Genomic DNA, 23705 nt, shown 5'->3' on the forward strand with positions numbered 1-23705 from the left:
GCTGTGTTTCTGTGACATGTCTATAAAGAGTTGTAAGCATAAATAACAAGCCATAAACACAGACGAGCTTTAACATTGTGGCTTCTTAGCATTTCATTTGTTGATTTTTGGCATATATAGATCAATATTTACTTTGTTATAGTATTGTTTATGAGTATGAGTATTTTGTTTATGCTTTTGTTTTGAAATGAGTGGCAGTTCAGGTGACTGATTGGCTGGCAGGTAGGGGTGGCTTGGTTTGTACCAGAGGAAGAGAGTATTGTTTTTCTGTTTGTTTGTTTGTTTGTTTGTTTGTTTGTTTGTTTGTTTGTTTGTAAGGAGATAAACGACACAGAAAATGGACTGAACAATCGACTTTTTATTGGCTGCGTAATTCGATAGCCCAGTTACCCCAGTGGCAGTTTGATAGATAGATGGATGGATAGATAGATAGATAGATAGATAGATAGATAGATAGATAGATAGATAGATAGATAGATAGATAGATAGATAGATAGATAGACAGACAGGCAGACAGACAGACAGACAGACAGACAGACAGATGAGAGAAGGAAAAGTTCTGCAAAACCAGTCAGACTGGCAGGAAGGCTGTTAACGTGAGCCAGCCAATCAGAGAAGCCGGAGAGCCCGGAAAGAGCCGACTTTTAATAAACTGGCCTAACACGTTCCCTAGCAACCAGTGTTTGTAACGTGAGTGATTTCATGTTTGTCGTGGACAAAGCGGTGATATTCAACGCTGAATTATTGACTGACCGCGTCGCTGCCATGAGTCTTGAGAAGCGTCACGGGAGAGAGAAACAAAGTCAAAAGACCATTTTTAACGAGAAAGTTCGCACAATTGGAGTAAGTGTTTGTATTCCTTACTTCCTTTAACTTCACATAGCGTAACATACGTACGTCGACCTAGCATGACGGTTCTTTGTTTGATAGATTGATAAACATGCACTGGACATGCAAATACAAGATAAAAAGAAAGAGGAACACTCAGAAAAAGAGGCACTAAACACATATGGTGAGTTCAAGGTCGTGAATTATACACAATATCTGGATTTGTTTTGTTTAAACTACACTTTCTTATGACAAATAACTCAATTCAGATCCTATTATTGTTGTGGTGGGGTGGTTGGTACTGTTGGCTCACAGCAAGAAGATTTTGGCTTCTATAAACTCGTTGTCTTTTTTACATAACCTCCTTGCTTGAGTGAATAAACAGTAATAGGACTTCAAGGAATTAAAAAGGGATTAATCTTGTGGTCTCTAATTTCAATATTGTATTAGTTATTACTTACAGTATTCCTAGTTAATACTTAAGACTACAATGTTCCTTTACTATCAGTATTTTGAATTGGGGGGTGCTTTTTCCTAATTTCTGTGAAGTGCATTTTGTCATTTCTGTCTGACTGGGATTTGATCTCCATGCAGTTGCAGATATGTTCCTCAGCAGCAAAGCAGCTTGTCTCCTGAACAGACAACAGATAAAGCAAAAGCAAGCAATGGCAAAGGCCACCGCCCAGTACTGGGATCACTACCAGCAGCCCCAGGGCCAGCTAGAGTATGACCTTTACAGTGAAGTTTCACAGATGATGCTCCCTGGCCTGCCAGGTGAGGACCTGCACAGTGAGGCCAGAGTGAAGAGACAGAAGGAGCAACTCAGACAGTGGCTCATCCAGCAGCAGAGTGAGCAAGCTAATGCAAAGCATCAGCAAAGGCTGGACGGTAGGTCGGCTTTACACCATCTGCTCACACAGACTGCTGCAATTTGCAAGTTTAACAACTCTTTATTTACTTCAAATATCAAATTAAACGTTCTTTGGTTATGGTTGGCTGTAATAGCAACTTGTATGTTTCGGCCTGGGATCTCTTTGGTTCTATCCGCATCCATTCATACAGTATATGCCCCGCCCACTTGACCTGATCTAAAGATTTTCACCATTAAGACGTTTTTCCAACACAGTTTTTTATGCAGGTCAGTCACACAATTTGACTTGACTGGATCAAACCGAACAACATTTTTATCTTCTTTTTACAGAGGGCGTGGGCTCATTCTTCCAAAAGTGTTGCATCTCATGAATGTAGGTGTAACTTGGTGGAAATGTTCACTTACTACGTAAAACATGAAAAATCAATCTACCTGGTGATGGCGCTATAACAGTTACAGGTTGTCGATAGCTTTTGAACCGGAATCCAAAAGTTGTTGGCGGAGGGGTGTCATGGTCTAGCATTTCACATCATTGATAGATGATGTCACAATTGGGGGGCTGCTCAGCCTTGGACGAGTATGAGGGAGATGTAGGAACACGTTGTTGTCTCCAGATTCCAGGTTTCCACGTAGTTCAACAATGATTTTTCTTGCAACTCTATGAGCTGGTTTCCTTTCTCCGTCTACACATAATGTTTATTTAGAGCAGCACTATGACCGAAGCAGAGCAGACATGGACAGCAAAGCACTGCAGCTACACGTAAATGAGACGGAGAGGAGGAGAGCAGCAACTGTTGCTACTAAAGATTACAACTTGGCCAAGGTGAGCCACCATCGTGTTTATGTTCACACATAACTGTTCCTTCTAACAGACTAGAAAATTAATAACTTTGCAGAGCTTTGGCTGGAGTTGTTTTTCTACAGGTATACAGTAGCGTTAGACCTCTCTTGATACAGATGACAGGGACCTGACTTGAACTTAAATTCTACATTCTACACAGTTTTTCTAACAACACTGTTTTTGCCCTCTCGTCTTTCTGGTTGCTCTGGATTGGGTGTTCCAAGTCTGCAAAGAATGAGGAGAGGCATTGTCAGGAGCGGGCACATAATGCTGGAGATAATCGTGCAGACATTGTGAACCACTTACAAGGATTGTCAGTAGGTGAAGATGGCAATCCCACCCTGGGCATGCTGGGTGTTCCCAGTGTTTGGCCCAGCAGTGATAAGAGAGCGCCTGCCGAGAGCCTGCAGCAGGTCACCCAGCTCCAGATCGGTCAAATTGAGGAGAAGAAGGTAAAACTGTGAGAAATTACATCAAAGCCCTCAGACATTGTTAAATAAAACTTCCATGTTATATTTCCATGTTTAGAGGATAGAATTGCAGAAGAAGCATGAAGAGGACCGACATGACCGTTTGCGTCTGGATTCAGCTCGCACAAGTCTGCTGCTGGAGAAGCAGCAGGCCAGACTGAACAAACAGCTGAGAAGAGACCTGGACAATGACAATGTCAAACTGGCTGAAGCACAGAAACAACAGTCAGTAACAGTTATAAAACATACTATATTCAAGGATAGCATATCCTGAAGGTGTAACCTTAAGGCTGATATACAGACTTTCTTTCTTTGCAGGAAACAGGTGCATGAAAAGGGATCCATTGATGACAGCTTCTTCTCAAAATTCAGTGCCAGCTGCAGATGAAGAATGGCATGGTGTTATTACAGTAGATAGGAATGAGCTTTTTGTCAACTATATAAACAAAACACAGTTTGAATCGTGGAAAAAATAGGAAAATCTGAATAAAATTGTTCTCCAGAATCTCGGCTGAAAGCCTTCTCAGTATGCTTCAACGGCAGAAGATGGTGGGGTCAATCAGAAGATGGTGGGGTCCAAGATTCAGGACTGCAACTTCATTAGGCACTACTAACAGCAGATCTAATGAGAGAAGCAATCAGAGCTTTAGCTAAAATAATAACACTGCAAATCAATAACATCTCCAGCAACATAAGATTTCAAACCACCAGTAGTCAGCCAAGAAAACTGGCTCCATCTGCCAGGAGCCACAGAGTCCTGGCTTTTGTCTGCATGCAAAAGAGACAAGAAATATGTGTCACATTGTCCTCATTTAACTGGAATGTGCAACAACCAGTTCAGAGCAAGTGACACTCCTCCTTGGCTGCTTATTAAAATGTGTGTCATTATCTGATCTAAAACGTTCTATTTTTGGGTGCATTGTTAAGTGTTCCCCATGGAAGAAATCAGCTTGGAGCTCTGTGAAGCTCATTCTGTGGCGGCAGTGGCCCAGCCCATAGGGTACTCGGCTTTGGAACTGAGGGTGTCCGGTTTGAGTCCCCTGTGGACCAAAAAAGTGTGGGCTGGCAGCTAAGAGATGCCATGACTTGAGCAAGGCACCAAACCCCAAACCTGCTCCACGGGCAAGACAGCTCCTGGCTGCCTGGGGTGCTCCAGTGGCCAGCCCATATTGGTAGGGAGTCTAAGGGTGTGTTGAAGTGGGTGTGTTACCAGTCCAAGAGGTGTTTTGTCAGAGCTTTGACTGTCTGGATGAGATTCAGGCAGAAGAAAGTAATATTCTTATTTTATTCAAATATTACAAGCAAAATCACAGCAACGCTTATGCTTTTATATGAAAGTTATAAATATGACAATTTGTAAAAAATACCGAGACATAAAAAACAATCACGTTTGTATAAACACAGCAGGAGGGATCTCTGGCGCCACCCTCTGGCCACTGGCCGCAAAACCCTTACTGAGAAGGGTGAGATTACTTTGGTCATTCAGTGATCAAAGTGTTCTGGAAATTGTGGAAATACATCAGAATTGAACCAGTGAAATCTTTTTACAGCTTAGCATAAGAAGTGAAGTTAATATATTACATGAGGTATTATATGGATAACGTGTAGGCGCAGCGCAAACTTCTGGAGCTGCTGGCTTTCGACTGACTGGCTTGACTGTAGTGTTAAGTAAAGTTGACAATACATTCAAACAATTGCACTTCCCGAATCAATAACTCAACGTAATGTGAACCTTATTTCTGTATTTTCTGATCAGCCCACCACGGATCTCTATGGAAACTGGACTGAGTGACTGTTTAGGCCAGGGGGTCAGCAACCTTTGCTATCAAAAGAGTCATCTGTCTGGAGCCGCAAAACAGATAAGAGCCTGATAATGAAGGTAACAGCCTATTAAGTCTAAATCACTAATCATTGTAAATGAGCGTTCAATAAAATGTACATCTTGATGACTCCCATACTTTAACTTTGCAATTCCATTACAATAATACCATGTTTTGTTTATTAAATTATGAAATTACAATAAAGAAAGAACAATAAAATGATAAAAAAAAGATTGTGTTACCAACAAAACTGAACAATTGTGAAGTGGAGTTCTGTTCCGTTTAGCCCATCAGAGTTCCGGTCTGCTCAGCATCATTCACATCCTCATCACAGGTAACTGAGTATACTGGAGCTGATGAATGTCTGATGTTTGTTGCCATAGTTTCATGGCTCCGTCTTTTCCGTCTTTGCAGTTAAGAGGCATATTTCTCAATTTTGTTTTTGTCTGAGAATAGATGCAGATCTTAATCAGTGACTCTTGCATGTAATCACCAGTGACGTACTATCTCCTGAGCAGTAGTGGAGTTTGGAGATTTGATCCAATCCTTTTCAGTACATTTGTCCTGTTCTGTCTATCGGAGCAAATCCAAATTGACTCTTTCTCTCATCCCTGCTTGGACCAATACTATTCACTCTATATCTACTTCCTGTAGATAAAATGATTTGGAAACACTCCATAAATGTTCACTGCTATGCGGATGACACCCAACTTTACCTGTCAATGAAAGCCAGACGAGTCCAGTCAATTGAATAAACTCCAGACCGCCTTAAGAACATAAAGACCCGCATGACCTGTACTTTTCTCCTGCCCAACTCCAACAGAACATATATAGAAACATATCATCTAATCATTAGATCATGTTAATCTGTATTAGATTCTAATGAGATAGCCCTCATGGATGATGTTGCCTTGGCCTCCACGCAACCGGAAGAAATCTAGGTGTCATCTTTGTTTAGGATTTGTCATTTAACTCCCACGTTAAACAAATATCAGGGACTGCATTCTTTCACTTACACAACACCACAAAAATCAGGCACATTGTGTGTGTTATGACGAATTGAGCTTGATTCTCTGACGTTTTTTACTGTAGGTTATCATATTTTATTGTACAACAACCACGTAGTCAGTTGCAGTTCGCTGCCATAGACAGTGCGAGTTTCACCATTTTATCAAATGCGGAGAAATTAGACATTTTGAGAAAGAACTTTAAGTCATGGGAACGATGTCAATCATTTACCTCCTGCTGTGTAAACAAATATGTGTGATTTGCCACAATCAATAGGACAACGACTACGAGTACACGTTTTATGTGTCTGCGAGGGTGTGCGTGGGCACAGGAAGATTTCTTTAATAATACTTATTGCATTTCATGGTTCAAATAGATTAGGGACTGTAAGTTCTTTTACAGTGTAAAAGCTTTGTGAGTGCGAGTGTAGGTCAAATAATTGAACGCTACAACAGTCGATCACGTTTTCACTGCTTGCCGTCCCGCCTCTCTCATTAAAGCCGAGCTGGATCTGACCTGCTTGGACACTGACACACACACACAGAGACACAGCAAGCAGACATGGCGTCCGCAGTCCGACACTTCTGCTTCGTGTTTGTTGCATTCTTGGTTCTGCATCACTCGTCATGTTTCTGGCTCATTGACGTTATCTTCCCTCCAAACGCCAAAAGCAGCATTGTGTCAAGCAACAGCACTCCACCGCTCGTCATCGGTGAGTTTACATGGATAATGTTAGTTGTCCTATGCTGGATAATGCTCATGTGGTTGTAGCGTTGCACTTACAGAATGGAAAATCAATTCACAGCACATTAGGCGCATGGATATTTAAGAATCAGTAATGCCACTGTAATTGTGATAAACAGGATCAATCATCAATTGTTTTGCAAGTCCCAAATCAGAACTAATAAATCCAAGTCAAGTCCTAAACTTAGAGATTTGAATCCTACATTATTTTCCAATAATAATGGCACAATAATATTAATAATAATAATAATGGTATGATTGTAATTATAGGCAATTTCCACAAATCACAGATGGTGTTTTCTTAATATTTTTCAGACAAAACTATGTGACATTTATATACAAAATGTTCAGGTGTGTTCATGGAGGTATGAGGAGAAAATCTATAGACTGTAAGAAGAGGCTATAGAGCATGAATAAAGATCATCATTGTCCTCAATGTGTCTTAACATTGGAGGTTTTGGATTTTTCCCTTCCTCGAGCTCCACGTGCTCACAACATTGTGGCGCAATGGCGCTGTGTAGTGTACATTGTACTCTGAACATTTGACCCTGTATTTTAGTGTTTGTATCTAAAAAGGCTACTGTATGACCTAGATAAGTATGCAGGGGACCAACATGTGATGCGGTGGTGTCCAACATTGACATAGGGATCATAATGTAACATACTCTGCCATGACTCTAGACATATCATTTTGACCCTCATCATTTTCTTATTCTTCATATGGCACTCAAAATAACATGCCATAGAAATTGTAGATATAATGGAAATTGAAAACAGACCAAATGATTCTGTAGCGTTGATACTTACGTTTTTCCTCTTCTTTTATATATTTATTTATTCATCTATGAAGCTGGCACAGCCTCAACTGGTAGGGTGCTTTACATAAGTGCTTCTTATGATAATAAATCAACAAATGTTCTTTGCCAAATACCTAGACATTTTGATAGCTATAGCCCTAGAGCTTTCCCATTGCTTATTCCTGTGTACATACTAAATTGCAACATGCACCATTCCTCCAATTGCTTCCAAAATTGCCAAAAACATTGTTCAGGGCTCCAGCATCTGCATAAGGTGCTTTTCATTTAGAATGTGGAAAGAAAGTGGGATTACCAAATCACCTTGGCGGGTGCTAGGGTGGTTCCATTTATGTCTTCCAGTCCAAATGACATTGATCACATGATAGGGGGTTGCTGGGAGGTTTTATTTTCATGTGTGCTGTGACATCATTCATGATGTCATTATGCGGCAGTGCAAGAGTGGTTCCATTTATTTCTCTTCATGTGCCAAAATGTGACATCATTCATGAATAGACACGAATAGAACCACCCTAGCCCCCTTCATAATGACATCATGAATAAATTGAAAAAAAAACATTAAAATTCCAAAATAAAGCACTGTGGGTAAGAATGTGCCATGTCAGGCAGCAGTTCTCATTCAGGCTGGCTTTTAGAGTAACCATTAACAAAGGTCAGGGTCAAGAGAATGAGCTCACCTGTGAGCTACACAATGCTTGACTTTTCCTAAGGGGATGAATAAAGTACCTATCTATACATCTATATCTGTCTGTCAATCTCTATCTCTCTGCTTGTGTGTGCTCATGATCGGCTCTACACAGCCTTCTCCAGGCCAAATAGAGCCAGTGGCGCAAAAGTTTCTTTGAAAGTGATGAGGAAAGTGCCTGAAGTTCCTTGAATGGATGTACTGTATATATGGATATACATTAGAGGTTCCTCTGATGGAAGGTGAACCACCCACGCTACCAAAGACATTGTACTGACATAATAGATAACAGTAAATGGTGTCACCCCTGAATGGCCTGACCGGCTGCTGCTCCTTTTTCTTCAGGTTCTTTTTATTCTCCAGGTGAATCTAATTGACAGGGAAAATGAAACGCTGTTTGCCATTGGAAGATCCATCTCTTCCTGATGGATAAGAACATTATTTTTGTATATTTCCCGTCCGTTGGGATTACATGGAGAAATAAATGTTTGTTCAAGCTTCAGATTAGAATGATACATTATAACAAATGAAACTGAAAAATACGATTAATTTTGAGAAAAACGATTGTCGAAGTCTGCACAGCAAATCATATGACATTTCTAAAATGGTCACAAAATAGCTCTCTTCCAAGGATATCAGGTGACAGTGAAAGTGATGTATCATGGCTCCTGAATTCTGATATCCATCCTCCATCCACACCTTCCACTTTAATTTCCCACTTCATTTTGATGATTTGGAATCAGATATAGGCTCGCTTTGCAGTAGGCTTGTGTGCAGAAACATTTCTTAATTGTGTGTGTGTGCGTGCGTGTGTGTGTGTGTGTGTGTGTGTGTGTGTGTGTGTGTGTGTGTGTGTGTGTGTGTGTGTGTGTGTGTGTGTGTCCAGTGCCAGGGAATTTGGGGAACCGCCTGGAAGCGAAGATAGACAAACCAAACCTAGTCCACTGGATGTGCTACAAGAAAACAGAGCACTGGTTTCCTCTGTGGATTGACCTCAACATGTTCATGCCCATTGGCATCGACTGCTGGATTGATAACATCAGGTAATATTGATCCCTAATGTCTATATTACCTTTCACCTTAAAACTGCATTGTGGCAACAATACTGCAAGTAATAGCTTATGTGACCTTTTGTATTTGGTAAATCTCTCCTGATCATTGGGCATCAGAATCTCAATTATATGGTCACATTAACATTGTTTAACAAAGTTTTCCGATTTTGGTAATATGTCATTTATTGCTATGAACTTGATGATTTTGGTGTGCTGTTTTTATTTTTTGTATCTTCCTTGTTCCTTTCTGATATTCCAGGTGTCACACTAGTTTGTATAATGATATCAGTGACCATATCCTTGTTCCTGCTACAGAATTGTGTACAACAGGACAACTCGGCAGTCATCCAACTCACCAGGGGTGGAAGTGCGGGTGCCAGGATTTGGGCAGACATATCCCATTGAGTTCTTAGACGATAACAGACTGGCTGGTGAGAGGAACACATCCATATTAGTGGTTGTTTGGATGCTTAGTCTGCCCTCTTTACTAGAAGTCCCAGACTCATTGCTGAATAAATTAGAATACCTAATTGCATTATCTTGCATATGTAATTAATTTGGCCTTTCAGGCCCCGCAGCCTGAAATTAAACTAACCTCACACTTGTATAAAATGTTTGCTAATGTCCAGTGATGTTCTGAATACTCCAGTGAATGTAAATGAATATATAGTTATAGACATACTGGACTAAAAGCTCCACTAGCAGCTCCTAGAGGCCAGAGTTGTTCATTACACTTCATAATGGTTTGCCTCATTCTACAACAAATGCTAAATCACATGAATGAATTAGTCTACTTTAATAAATATCTGTGCACATTTGCAGTCACTCCATCTCGTCGACCCGTTGGTGTATAGCTACTACAGTGTCTTCTTCGTTGTCTTCTACTTTTGATTCTGCCACAATAAACTCATGGTGCATTTCTGGTTCTGTCTCTTTTTTACTTGAAATGTACTTTTTTTTATGTCTAGTAATGAGTGAGTCTGTTTCTGTGTCGCTTTCTAGGTTACTTTCACACTATGGTGCAACATTTGGTCAACATGGGCTACAGTCGTAATGAGACAGTTCGAGGAGCACCGTATGACTGGAGAGTAGCTCCTAGTAAGTAGCTGGATATGTATGCACTCTCTTCCTTGCATGCTACACATTCATGTCTCCTGAACAGTCTCCTGTCCTCCCTCCCCCTACCTACAGACGAGAATGCAGAGTATTTATCACGGCTGAAGGACCTGGTAGAGGAGATGTACAATCAGTATCAGCAGCCCGTCTACCTGCTGGGACACAGCATGGGCTGCCACTACGTCCTCTACTTCCTCAACCACCAGCCTCAGGCCTGGAAGGACAAGTACATTCAGGGCTTTATCTCCCTGGCAGCTCCTTGGGGGGGTGCTGTTAAACCATTGAGGGTCCTCGCATCAGGTAACAGCAAAGAGGTGTCAAGCCTACAGTAAATTGGTAGAGTTTAGCCATTATCATATCACCCTACCTACACAGAGATGAACATGAACTAATGTCCATATTTGCACCTGTAATAGGAGATTTTTGTGATGGCTCCCATATTGCTCAAATCGTCTCATCCTGTTGTTCACTGTAGGTAATAATGATGGCATCCCAATGCTGTCCAACATCAAGATCCGAGAAGAGCAGAGGATGACCACAACTAATCCCTGGATGCTGCCATTTCAGGACGTCTGGCCAAAGGACCATGTCTTTGTTTCCACACCAACCTTCAACTACACCTCTCAGGACTACAAGCAATTCTTCAAAGACATCAGTTTTGAGGATGGCTGGTAACTAAAACTTGCATTGCTTTCTTAGACAGTTTCTCTTCCTTTTAATAGGATAGTGATAGATGAATTCAGTAAATTTTACAGGTTATACTAACGGAAGAACAGTTCTGAAATATCTTACGTTTATGTTTAAGGTTCCATTTGATAAACCCGTTTTTATATTGCTTTGTCCAGGTTAATGTGGGAGGACACTAAGAACCTCACTGGTGATCTGCACCCCCCTGGCGTGGAGGTGTGGTGTATGTATGGCGTCGGGCTACCAACAGCAGTAACATACATTTATGATAAGGAGTTTCCCAATGCAGACCCAGTGGACTTTGTTTATGCTGACGGAGACGACACAGTGACCAGCGCCAGTATGAGCCGCTGCAAACGTTGGGCCGTACAGCAGGAGAAACCCGTCCATGTCATCGAATACAGAGGATTACCTCACCTGGATATTGTGTTTAACGATAAGGTGCTCGACCAAATCCAGCACATCCTGGAGGGAGCCTCAGACGCCCCCAGTGAAGTTGACTGTAGATTTGGAACAAAATAACAAAATAGGCAAATGCTTCTCTGATTTTTAGAGGTTTTGAAGTACTAAGCAACAGTTTTCAGTCAGTTCAGTGTCAAAACATAAACATTGGTGCTGAAACTATGAATAGATTCGCCATTGAGCAACAAATTTAGCCTTTTCACACCAAATTAACCAATTTGAAGGTGTCAGTTGTGGTTCTTCGAAGTTGCGATGTGCAGAAAGTAATAATATTACTTATTTCTCCATTATTATGGTTTCTTTGATGTTGTATGCAGCATTTTGTTTCATCTCTTTCATCTGAAATACTTGTTACATTAATCTTAATAGCACTGATGGAAAAATGCAGTATTCTGGTTCTGTTGAATAAATAATTCATCATGACATTGACACGTTTGGGAGGTGAACCATGACCTGTCATTGTTTGCATCTTTAAGCCACTTCACTTCAGCCTGAACACACACTTATTGTGATTGATATGTTCTGAGCCTAAGTCATAAGCATCCTAGTTCCTAATCATTACCATAACCTCCAACTAGAGAGATTTTATTATAAATCCATTCTATCTCAATATAATCGACTTGTATCTTGTAAATTGACACAAAACATAGCTGGAACAATATTGTATCCTTAAAAATACTGCAGCCCTGCCTCGTGTTCTTATGGATTGAGATCAGAATGTCTGTCATCAAATCTAGTTATAGTTACCATTATCAGTATGTTTTATATTCATAGGAAGAGTTCTTTATATAAAATATGTTATAATCTGTTGTATACTTTTAGGGGCACACGATGCTTGTTATGCCTTGCTTGTCAACTGTCGAATTCATTTCAATATTCCCTTTCAGTGAATTAAAGCAGATTTAATCACATAATGGTCGTGTGTTTTCAGTGCATATCGTGGAGGTTTGTTTTCAAATTCCTTGTCTCTCTTAGCTTCGAATTACGGAAAAGGAGACGCGACATTCTTTGCTGTCTGACATCGATTACTTTAGACTTGATAACAACTTGTGTTGATTGCGTTGCTGGGTGGATTGCTCTGTTATCTGTTTTGACCTCGTGATCATTTTCTTCTTCACTGATCATCAGCAACAACAGAAGGGAAACTGTGCCGGCCGCATTTAATGAAGTAACAGGACATGATCATCAGTACACCTCTTCGCACCCTTGATACTACTACTATGCCTGCTTGGCTATGAGACATCGAGAGTCATGGCGGGTTGGTACCGGATAACCGCCGTCTCTTGGGTCGGGTTGTTATTGTTGCTTCTGTCGACGCGGAGCACCGGGATACAGCAGGAGAAATGTAACCAAGACAAGACATGCGAGCCACAAAGACCCCCGGTGGTCCTTAGTAAGTGTTTTAAAGCTTTATAGTTTTTTTTTCTTTACATAACTTCTTCGGCGTTTCCACTGTTGCTCCACCTCGCCGCTGTTGACAAATATTGCAGGTTGAGCAACACCCTTCCAGCCTGCTCATCAGCCAGCTATCACAGACGCTTTGCACTCTAAACCAAACTCTATTCATTTTTTACACGATGTAAACTATCTCGAATATCTCAACGTAGCACAATGTAGGAAATATGGTTGTACAAAGATGTGTTTGTTATCTTCAGACTCTTTAATTCGGCTCACTTGAATTGTTACAAACTGCAATTATCGCAGCTTAATTTTAACTTTCTTACTTGTTTGGCCTGTCACATTCTCCCACCAAAACACTGACGCTATAGCCAGACTTGCCTGTGTTTGAGTAACAAAATGTTGGTTAATTAACTTATAAATGTAACCTACAACCTTTTAACTGTGCCGAATTAAATGAATTACATAAAGTTGCAATTTGTTGAAGTTTTATTTAGTATATGTTTAATATTGCGAAACTTTTAAACGGAGTTCAGCCCAAACCGCACAAATCAGTTATTGTCGTTACTTATCGTTACCACTGATGACGTAATTATAAGGTGAATTTGCAATGGTGGGAGCCCAGCTCAAACCAACATCCCTACACACTTCATAGTTGCTGTTGCTTCATAGTTTGTTGTTGGTCATATGACTGAACAGACTGTGACCCTCAGCCTAGCGGTAAATTAAACTTAGTCTTAAAATGAAGAAAATATTTGAACAGCCTATTAGTGCAACAAATTCCTCCTACAATCCATAGTGCCAGTGGTACAGGAGCTCATAGTTATAAAAGCTTATATTCCTCCAGGAGGTTCAGCTGTAGCAGGGATGAACTTACTATACGAACTAAAATGGATATAAACTAAGGACATATCATAAATTATATGGATGGATTTGACTGAAATACACACATATTATTGCAGAAATTGAGAGATGGATTTGTATTTTGACTTAAGTTTACATTGTTAAAGCTCTTAGTTGAATTACAACACTGGATTTTTAAAAAGGCTTGACTTGAATAGGTTTTTGATCATGCAATGTTATGGATGAATAACCTATATGGAGTCACATTTTAGTCACGTCTCAGTTTATAATCCTGTTTTGATACAATTAGAGAAGACCTGGTGCCAGTTTCTTATTCTTATTGTCACAGTCAACTTTATAATCCAGTTTGAGGGCCATAACAGATCAGCTGATGTCATGTGTATACTTTTATGACGTTTCCTTCAAATCTTTCAATAAAATAAATCTCTAGTTTGCAGAATTCTAATCTTTAACTTTTGTTTGAAGTTACAACCACAGCCGGTGTGCATACATACCTGTGTGATAGGAGCCCTGCAGCTTGACCTACAGCCTGATGTTTGGTCTTGTGGTTAACTGTGTGTGTGCGTGTGCGTGCGCTTGGTGTGTGTGTGTGTGCCAACTAAATATGATTCCTAAACCTGACCAATATATTCCCAGATTGATGATTACAATTTGAATCCTTGAGAAAGGGATCTGGCCTTATTGCCTTTGATATGCTTCAAATACCCTTTTACTTTAATTTTAAGTATGCCCATCACAACATTCACACTCTCAATTCTGAAACATTTCTGCAAAATATTGATGTAACAAATATTTGAATGCAGAAAAACTAAATAGGATTATTAGTCCTCTGACATTGGGGACTGGTAAATTTGGAAGAGGTGAAAGCTGTGATGAGCAGTTTGAAACAGCTTTGCAAATGTATGTGCATCTTAGATTATTATTACTAATAATAGTAATAGAATTAAATAAATGTAAATGTTATTGTATGTTATTAATTGTAGTTTTAGTTCTGTTATGTCAGTCGATCATTATCAGTGACATTGACTGTGATTGGTTTTTGCAGTCCCAGGGGACCTGGGAAACCAGTTAGAGGCGAAACTGGATAAGCCCAGTGTGGTCCATTACATCTGCTATAAGAAGACAGACACCTTCTTCACTCTGTGGCTCAACCTGGAGCTGCTGGTCCCTGTAGCCATAGACTGTTGGATAGACAACATCAGGTATGATCTAATGCCTGTGTTCTTCCATCAGTGCAACCTGAAATCAGTGATGACTGTATGTACAGGTGCGTCTCATTAAATTAGAATCTGGTATCTTCCCCATGATTGTGTCGCCTACTGAACCAGACTGAGAGACAATTTAAAGGCTCAGGAAAGCTTCACAGGTGATTTGAGTTAATGAGCTGATTAGAGTGTGACAACATGAGGCTGCAATATTGAACTTTTTCACAACATTCTAATTTTCTGAGATACTGAATTTGGGGGTTTTCATGAGCTGTAAGCCATAATCATCCAAATCAAAACAAATAAAAGCTTGAAATATTTCACATTGTGTGGAACAAATCAGTAATATATGAGAGTATCACTTTTTGAATTGAATTACTGAAATAAATTAACTTTTCCATGATATTCTAATGTATTGAGATGCACCTGTATCTATCACATGTTCTTTTTCTTTCTTTCTTTTTTACAGTTTTCTTTTTACTGTTATTTCACAACCTTCTGTTTTGACAATTTAAATGGAATTAATGTATTATTCTATCAAATCAGGGAAATCTGTTTTGTTCAAATTGACACTGCTTTCTGAACCAAAACCTGTCGCAGCTGTCAATAGTACAAGGTAGAGGGTGGGCGACTGTGTGATCTGGTTGACCTCCAGAGAAAACATGTTATCAGTCCCCGCTGGACAAACTCCACTGTCCTTTGAACCAATTTCGTCAACAACATACAAAGGAAATGCATATCATGACATGAACTCCGTCAAGGGGTCACAGAGTAACCGGCTCGTAGTATAGTAGCAGAAGTAGAAGCTTCCAGTAAGACAAACCAGTTCTGAGAGGTTCTTTGGGATTTGATTTGCCTACTTCTATAACATGTTTACAATAACGTGTAAGGCACCTGGTTAGACACATCAGGTTTATTTTGGTCATTATTACCAATTATCCAAAATAAATGTACATAGAAATACATTATTAATGATAAGGAATTAAATTAAAAGGAAAAATACAAATAATGACCAAAAAGGTGTAGGCAAGTTTTGCCTTGTAGTAGGTTGTGTGTGTGGTTTGTAGTTCCTTTACTATGTTCTTAGTTCCTCTACAGTTGCAGAACTGATGAATATGGTGTCTTGCCTGTGTGTGTGTGTGTGTGTGTGTGTGTGTGTGTGTGTGTGTGTGTGTGTGTGTGTGTGTGTGTGTGTGTGTGTGTGTGTGTGTGTGTGTGTGTGTGTGTGTGTGTGTGTGTGTGTGTGTGTGTGTGTGTGTGTGTGTGTGTGTGTGTGTGTGTGTGTAGGCTGATCTACAACAGGACCACCCACACCTCCTCTTCCCCACCTGGTGTGGACATTCGTGTCCCAGGTTTTGGACAGACATTTTCACTGGAGTACCTGGACCCTAGCAAACGCGATGTGGGTAAGTGTTGATCCATAAAGAAGTTACAAACCCACACAATAACAATACCTTTTCTTTTTAACCAAGCTTGGGATTTTAATGTGTGTGTCCGTCCGTCCTAGGCATGTATTTCTTTACTATTGTGCAATCGCTGGTGGAGTGGGGTTACACCAGAGGCGATGATGTCAGAGGAGCGCCCTACGACTGGAGGAGAGCCCCCAGTAAGCGCATGCATGTACACACACACGCACACGCACACGCGCACACACACACCGCTGCTCACAAAGCTTGTCTGACTTGAGTGTTTGGTCCTCACAAAGAGAGAAATACGACTCAATCCAGGACTTCAGCTTTGGTGAATCAGTCTTGTTTCTTTTGATCTCGTCAGCCAAGACTAATTTAGCAGCTCCTTTGCTTTTAAGCAGCCTTCATACCCGTCATAGTTATCGAAATTGCCACATAAGTAAAATTTGAAAAGGAATATTGTAGAAAAAAATGGACACAAATCTGAATGTTTTCCCCTGTCCAGTTTAGGGCAGCGTTTTCGTCTCTCGTGTAATGTTCTCTTCCGTCCCTTCCGCTCATGCAGATGAGAACAAGGACTATTTCCTGGCACTGCAGCAGATGATTGAGGAGATGGCGGAGAAGGCTGGTGGGCCCGTGGTGCTGATTGCCCACAGCATGGGCAACATGTACACCTTGTACTTCCTCAACCAGCAGCCCCAGACCTGGAAAGACCGGTACATCAAAGCGTTCATCTCTCTGGGAGCACCCTGGGCCGGAGTGGCCAAAACCCTCCGTGTGGTCGCCTCCGGTAAGAGATGAGAGATCGAATTGTATTTTGTTCTGTTAATGGCGCTCTTACTTGGAAGAACAAGAACTGTCAAAGCTGCGATAAAATACTTAAAATGCAACAGTTTGACATAAAATATAAAATGTGGGTCCATTCCTTTGAAATGAAGACTTTCATTTAGCATGTAAATGTGTCTCTACTGAATCAAACCTGTAACTGAACTGTACTTTGAGTTTCTGACTATTAAATCGATTGCATATCCGATATATATTTACACGTGGTCACTAAGACAAATTTTCACAGAGTGCGTCCGGAATTGGAAAGTCTCGTTTCATTTTGGTTTCTCTCTGTCCACAGGCGATAATAACCGGATCCCAGTGATCAGCCCATTAAAGATTCGATCCCAGCAACGTACTGCTGTCTCCACCAACTGGCTACTCCCCTATGCCCACTCCTGGCCCTCAGATCAGGTCTGAGTGTGTGTTCATGTATCGTTATAATGAGAGCATTTGGAAAATTCTCTCTCCTTCATTCTCTTGTCATCATTGTCTCCCTTATCTTCCCCTGCACCAAATGCACTACAGTTAAAAGAACATTTAAAATGCTTTTGTCTGTACATATCTTGTAATCTTTAAGCATCTACTTTAGGTAGATGCAAAACATAATATCAAATAACTGTTGTAGTATTTCTTTCCTTTCCACCACCAGGTCCTGGTCCAGACACCCACAGCCAACTACACCGTGCTGGACTACAAACGCTTCTACTCAGACATCGGCTTTGAGGACGGCTGGCTGATGCGGCAGGACTCGGAGCCACTAGTAGCCGACCTGAACCCCCCAAACGTGGCCGTCCACTGCTTGTACGGCAGCGGCATCCCGACGTCAGAGGCCTTCCAGTATTCCGACAAGTTCCCCGACGTGGAACCCACGGTGAAGTTCGGGGACGGCGACGGCACGGTGAATCTGAAGAGCGTCACCCAGTGTCAGCGGTGGATAGGGAAGCAGAAAGAGCCCGTGAGGCTGCTGGAGCTTCCAGGGAACGAGCACGTGAACATGCTGTTGAACTACACGACCGTGGCTTATATCAAGACTGTGCTGTTCTCCCCGTGATGCTAGAAGAAACTTCGTGGGATGGCTGAACGTCTCCTCTACACGCTACACAAGTATTGCAATGTGTTTAAGCAAAATGAAAAAGCTGACATTTTGTAGCCATACCATGACATCATTTACGTTCATGTCAAGATTGTTTACTGTCGGGGCAAGCCTAAACAGAAATCTTTTATATTGGTCTCTCGAATTTTACTTCAGAAAATCTAAATGCTAAATGCAGTTTATTGTATGAAAAACCAGGTATAAAGTGTATATGTGCCACTTTGAGTCAGGAGTCACACTCAGGCTTGTGTTCAGACCTTGGCTTGTTTGGAGCCTTTATTCAGACACCTGAAGCGTTTAACCCCACTAGATCAGTGATTCAATGCGTCAATCTGTTGTTTTCTGAATTAGTCTTCATGCACGCTCAAGATGATAGAAGATGTTACATGTTGCAATTAGACACACACACTACTGATGCTTCATTTTAGATTGTGGGGATTTTTTTTTCTTTGTGCAGAACTTTTTTCCTGTTACTGGTCTATTCGGAACATTTGCAAGCACATGGTGTTGGTTAACAAGTTTTTTAACAAACGTTATTCCCTGAACTGGAACAAACTATGCACAGGTTTGAACACAGCCCAAGTTGTTGTTTTTAAAGGTGATTTATTGACACTGACTCCAATGATGTTGCAGTAAATGATGAAGCACGTGTTTGTTCAGTGCTTTGTGTTTATTTATAGCATTTAACATAAATTGGATTTTAACATGAGAAATGATTTTATTTCCATTTTATTTGATTCCTTTTAATTATGCATGAAGCCAAACTGTCTGAATCTCTGTTGGTCTCTTATTGTTATTGTGTTTTATTGAGTTTTTGCACTGAAGGCTTGGACTATACTGGGGATTGACATGTGTTTTATTTCCCAATTTATACTCTCAAGCAAGTAAACAAACTCAGAAAAATGTAATTCTCCTAAGTGGCCATAACAATAAGAACCCTAATGAAAGTGATGATCTGTTTTTCCACTTCCTCTTTCGTGATTTGACAAGTTAAACTCACATCATCTTTCCCCGATGCCAGCTGCGAGAGACACAAGTGCTGCTTTGACGTGACGTGAAACAGAATGGCCGCCATCGTACAGCGTTTAAACTGGAGCCCTGTGCCTGTGGATATGCAGCTCAAATCTCTGACCTGATTGATTGCACTGTGCCATCCAGTCATCACTGGGACAAATATAAGATTATATATGGAAAAAATAACATGACTGCTGTAGACTATCATGAATGATGTGTCGTACACATGCTGCCTTTTGTGGAGTAAATGTGCAGTTAGCCATTCTCCTTATGTACATCCCTCTAGGAAACTCACTCTCATTAAAGGATACATCATTCTGCAACTCTTGATACGGAAACATATTTACAAGATCTAATATAACGTGCGATTAACATTTTTCTCTCTCTCTCCCCCCCCTTCCTCTTCAGTCTGTCTCCACCATGTTCACTTCTCGGAATTTTTTCCAGATGACAGCCTCACTACAAGTGTTATTATTTCAAGCATCACAACTGCTAAAAGAGTCGTTGTGGGCTTACAGGACAAACTTGCTGCAGCTTAACTCATTGTACTGGCCTTACAACTAATATACCAATTACAATCTACAGTCATAAGTGATCGCTAGGACCCGAAACAAAGAAGTCATGTTTTTGTGGAATTGAGATGTCAATTTTGTTCGTTTCTGAACTTTTACTTCTAGCCATATTTATTTATTTTTGCTGTTTTAATCTTAGTTCTGAGCAGTGGAGCGATTTTGACAGCAATCCCCAGGAACTAAGAGTTTTCGGAATCAGAATCGAAAAAGGGAAGGATGTGGCTGTGGGTAGGGGATCTTAAATCAGGCTTTAGAACTGACGAAACCTCTAACCACTGAGATGTTTTGCACGTCATCGCTTCCCACAAGGCTCACATGTGGGAAGCAATGCATGCGATGCATGTGTGAAACTCACACATGCATCATCATTCTCAGTTTCCATTTTAAAGCTTTAAAGAACCCTTGCTGAACTAAACAGCTCTTGATAACAACAGTAATACAAAAGCTAAAGCTAAACAACTTTATTAACTTACAAAAGTAATGTAGGGCATTAAAAACAACTTCATATATTTTTCCTTGTTTTGATGCTGGGTACGGTTGTCACATGCTTTGCATCTCTCAACCGTGTCTCTCAAGTGCTTTGGGGAACTGTATGGAGTTATCAAATGTCACTTGACAGCGTTGTTCACTGCAACCAGATGGTCGATCTTGATGTCTTGTGTTTTGTCACTAAAGTTCATCAACACACTATGAACGGTTTACAAATTCAAGAACAGATGCGTTACTATGAGCCTGTCTGACCAAAATCCTGAACCTGTTGAGTCGTAAACACTGTTGACACAAGTAGAAAATCCAAATTCAAAGGGGTCCATTCTTATCCGAAGCTCTGATTTGGGCTCTACAGGTTCAGGGGAACAGGAGATGAGCACGCATAGCATAGAGAGGATTGATTTCCAGCAGGAGAAAACAGAAAACATGGGAATTCATTTAAAAGGTTTGCTGTCCTGTTCATGATGTGCAGATTGGTTCATTGTTGGCTTGAGGCTCCGGTGGTCAAGCAGGGGAAGTACAGCTTTAGGGCTTCAGAGGGAACCTAAAGGTTTTGTTTCCTGTCCTGCAGCGTAGCTCCGCACAGAGCAACCTTAGTAGAAAGGGTCCCTCATCATGGCCATCAATAAGACTCTTTATGACAACAAAACCGAGACAAATTAGTAAGACTAGATCTACTGTAGCCAGGCCAGAGTTTAAACTGAGACTGACTCGCTTACAGAGATTTAAGACCCAAATCAAAACAACATTGAACATCACAACAACCTTAAAACCTTAATTCAAATCTACGTGAGGTGCCTTCGAAATATATTAACGCACAATGAGGAGTGATTGTTAAAGGTGAATCCTGGGATAGAAACACACAGCATGATTCATTTACCTGAAGCTCCGGAAGCCATTGCGTCATCTGCCCTGTCAGGTCTCCAACACACCAGGCCAGACTCACATGGAAAGACGGATCCTGGGACATGACAAAGAAAGGAAATATGAAGGTAAGGTAACACATGGATGTTCACAAACCTCTGTGTGTGTGTGTGTGTGTGAAAATGACCTTATAGAAAGTGTCCAGGCGAAACTCTTCCATTGTTCTGTCCACCACTGGGACCAGGTCCAACAACTGAGCATGTCCACTAGACACTTCCATCCCCAGGAATGTCCTGTGTGGAAGGGACAGACGGGGAGGGGAGGGGCCAGACAAACAGATGAGGGCATCTACATTTCCTTCCCTGCCTCCTAATTTCCTTCCATCTTTTCTTCCATGCCTGATTTTCTTCCCTAACTTCTTATTAGAGAATTGCTAACTTACTTCATTTACTCTAAGACATGAAACCCTGCCTACTATATTAATAATATTGTGACATGACATTGTGACAAATGTCAAAATGGTGAATATTCATGATCTCCCCTTATGAGTGAACTTGTGCTCAGTGTCTTTGACGGAGAAGGCAACTTTCAAAAATATGATTTCAGTTTTTTGAAATTTAACTTCTTTTGTCTTCATATCTGGAATCCTACCGTCCCTCATATGTTCAGCATTTGGCTTACGGCACTTAACACATAATTACAGATTTGATAGACATAAAATATTGACTGTACCTGGACTTCTCAGCATTACAATACACCCTCAGTCTTCCTGCTGAGCATGCAAACCTGCCAACAACAAACACTCATTTAGTATTGCACTGATGTACTTGCATTCACTGTACTGTTTCTACAAATTCCAGATACTGCATATATAAATTCCAAGATACGGTCCCATGGAATATAAAGAAAAACGTGGACTTAAGACAGCATCATCTTTATAAATGTGATTGTTAAGGAAATTAACTGTTTGCAGTGGAATAAGCCCACTCTGAGGCTCTGTGTGAAGGGCTGGATCCAGTGATGCCTCAGCACCACCGTCTGAGACAAGCTGAGGTGAAACTCCTCCTGTGGGGTCATAACAACACCATGAGCGCTTAGTGCCAACAGCAGATCCTCCAGGAGATCCCTGAACTCATCCTCAGCATGATCTGAGGGGAGGAAACAAGAGGGAGAACTCGATTAGTCAATCAAGAAGGCATTGTATGAATGAGAATTGTGCATTTTCCAACTTCTACGCATTTTGTAGAAGTAACCATCTATTTGTAAGATTGAGGACAATAAGCTAAAACACATTGTGACAGTAACATATCCATGTAGAACTTACATGGAAAATAAACATATGTGGCCCAGTTTCCTCTCTCGTGTTTGAAGGAGCGGATGCGTCCATCATGAAGGGAGCTGTCTTCAGTCTGGGGCTCTGCCTCCTCTGGGAACATGGCTAATAGGCAGCCAGGGATGGGAAGCCTGATGGAAAAATAACCCTGTCAGAGCGGATCATTTCTTTTGATTATGTATCGTAATAAGCTTTTATAATAGGAAAGAAATATAATCAACAGATGACTAAACATTGAGATTTTTAATACTAAAAAATTGAAATCAATGCTTAAAATTATAACTACTTGTTAGTTTTAGAGTGCAATACTGTTACAGTGTCAACAAGAGCTTCCACTAGAGGGCACTGCGGTGTCAAATTTCGATCCACCAGGATCAGCCAGACTACAGAATGTATTGACATGTTGTATGTTAATTTTTTTAAACCAATTATTTCATGACAAAACGTTAGAAAACATGTTAGCACGACAGATTAATCATTTGAAAATAAAGTAAATTTATTTATTTTTTTAAAAACAGCAAAAAATGTGCTGTTCCGGTTTTTCCATTGCCTTTCTCCTATTCATCGCACTGAAAATAAAACAATTTTAAGTTTGTGACACTGGTCAAACAATGTACAGGAAGCATTTTCAAGATGACAATTACAACTAACTTTAATGTTCATACTCAGTATCGCAGTATGACTGATTTTAACTTTGGATCAGGTCGTGAGATGCGCAGAAGGGATAATTTAGCAAAAAAAGGAAGAAAAGATAATTAAGCACGTTATTAATCTCTACTTCACACACTTAGTTTTCGAAACCTGCTCCTCGACTTTGGCTTTCTTCCTCGCCGATTTACCATCATCTTGCTCTTGACGTTGTCTTGTTTGTTTGTCATTCACATCACTTTCCTCCTCAGAGCTGCTGCTATAACCAACCAACATCGTACCTGCGCTTTGTGTCAAGCCATAACAACCAATAATCACTATCTAGTTTGAGCAAGAACTTATTCAGGTCGGTGACAAAACTCGATAAACATGCCTTCGTTTGACGCGATTTAGAGCAGCGTTTCCGAGTCCGATGTAAACAACCCGTTGTCACGACAATTTCGCTCCGAGTGATAACACCAACCCGTTTCTAAGAGTTCCGCCTGTGTCCGTGTGTCTATTCTGTCGGTCTAGCCTTTAAGTAAGTCTGTAATTTATCACTTACAAAAAAGTCATTCCAGACATGACGGTCTCCTCAACATTACATTTT

General features: G+C 40.7%; 4 protein-coding genes across 6 annotated transcripts; 3 read left to right on the forward strand and 1 right to left on the reverse strand.

The window, feature by feature from the left end:
* The first annotated feature begins 31 nt into the window (after positions 1–31).
* ribc2 (RIB43A domain with coiled-coils 2) lies at positions 32–3532 on the forward strand. Of its 2 annotated transcripts, none has more exons than XM_076142085.1 (7): positions 32–843; positions 931–1012; positions 1423–1716; positions 2404–2522; positions 2765–2992; positions 3069–3235; positions 3329–3532. In XM_076142085.1, the coding sequence occupies exons 1-7, from the start codon at positions 703–705 to the stop codon at positions 3396–3398; spliced, it is 1101 nt and encodes a 366-aa protein (XP_075998200.1). In that variant the 5' UTR covers positions 32–702; the 3' UTR covers positions 3399–3532. The 2 variants fall into 2 exon arrangements, with proteins under 2 accessions (XP_075998200.1, XP_075998201.1); XM_076142086.1 differs by having other exon boundaries at positions 1603–1716; positions 3329–3531.
* A 2689-nt stretch (positions 3533–6221) lies between these two features.
* lcat (lecithin-cholesterol acyltransferase) lies at positions 6222–12305 on the forward strand. Its single transcript, XM_076142082.1, has 7 exons — positions 6222–6550; positions 8969–9125; positions 9450–9565; positions 10137–10232; positions 10326–10550; positions 10726–10921; positions 11096–12305. Exons 1-7 carry the CDS (start codon positions 6400–6402, stop codon positions 11457–11459), a joined length of 1305 nt encoding a protein of 434 aa, XP_075998197.1. The 5' UTR covers positions 6222–6399; the 3' UTR covers positions 11460–12305.
* Positions 12306–12485: 180 nt separating this feature from the next.
* pla2g15 (phospholipase A2, group XV) lies at positions 12486–19148 on the forward strand. Its single transcript, XM_076142083.1, has 7 exons — positions 12486–12792; positions 14707–14863; positions 16154–16272; positions 16374–16472; positions 16841–17065; positions 17402–17514; positions 17753–19148. The coding sequence occupies exons 1-7, from the start codon at positions 12651–12653 to the stop codon at positions 18152–18154; spliced, it is 1257 nt and encodes a 418-aa protein (XP_075998198.1). The 5' UTR covers positions 12486–12650; the 3' UTR covers positions 18155–19148.
* usb1 (U6 snRNA biogenesis 1) lies at positions 18883–23575 on the reverse strand. 2 transcript variants are annotated; one of them, XM_076142087.1, is made up of 7 exons: positions 23256–23575; positions 22460–22599; positions 22100–22283; positions 21868–21921; positions 21323–21428; positions 21152–21232; positions 18883–20904 (listed from the first exon to the last, which is right to left on the reverse strand). In XM_076142087.1, exons 1-7 carry the CDS (start codon positions 23390–23392, stop codon positions 20797–20799), a joined length of 810 nt encoding a protein of 269 aa, XP_075998202.1. In that variant the 5' UTR covers positions 23393–23575; the 3' UTR covers positions 18883–20796. The 2 variants fall into 2 exon arrangements, with proteins under 2 accessions (XP_075998202.1, XP_075998203.1); XM_076142088.1 differs by having other exon boundaries at positions 23270–23360.
* Positions 23576–23705: the final 130 nt, after the last annotated feature.

This window comes from Genypterus blacodes, unplaced genomic scaffold (genome assembly GCF_046128005.1).
Source record: "Genypterus blacodes isolate CSIRO-AG114 ecotype Tasmania unplaced genomic scaffold, CSIRO-AGI_Gbla_v1 ptg000021l_1, whole genome shotgun sequence".
Classification (NCBI taxonomy): domain Eukaryota; kingdom Metazoa; phylum Chordata; class Actinopteri; order Ophidiiformes; family Ophidiidae; genus Genypterus; species Genypterus blacodes.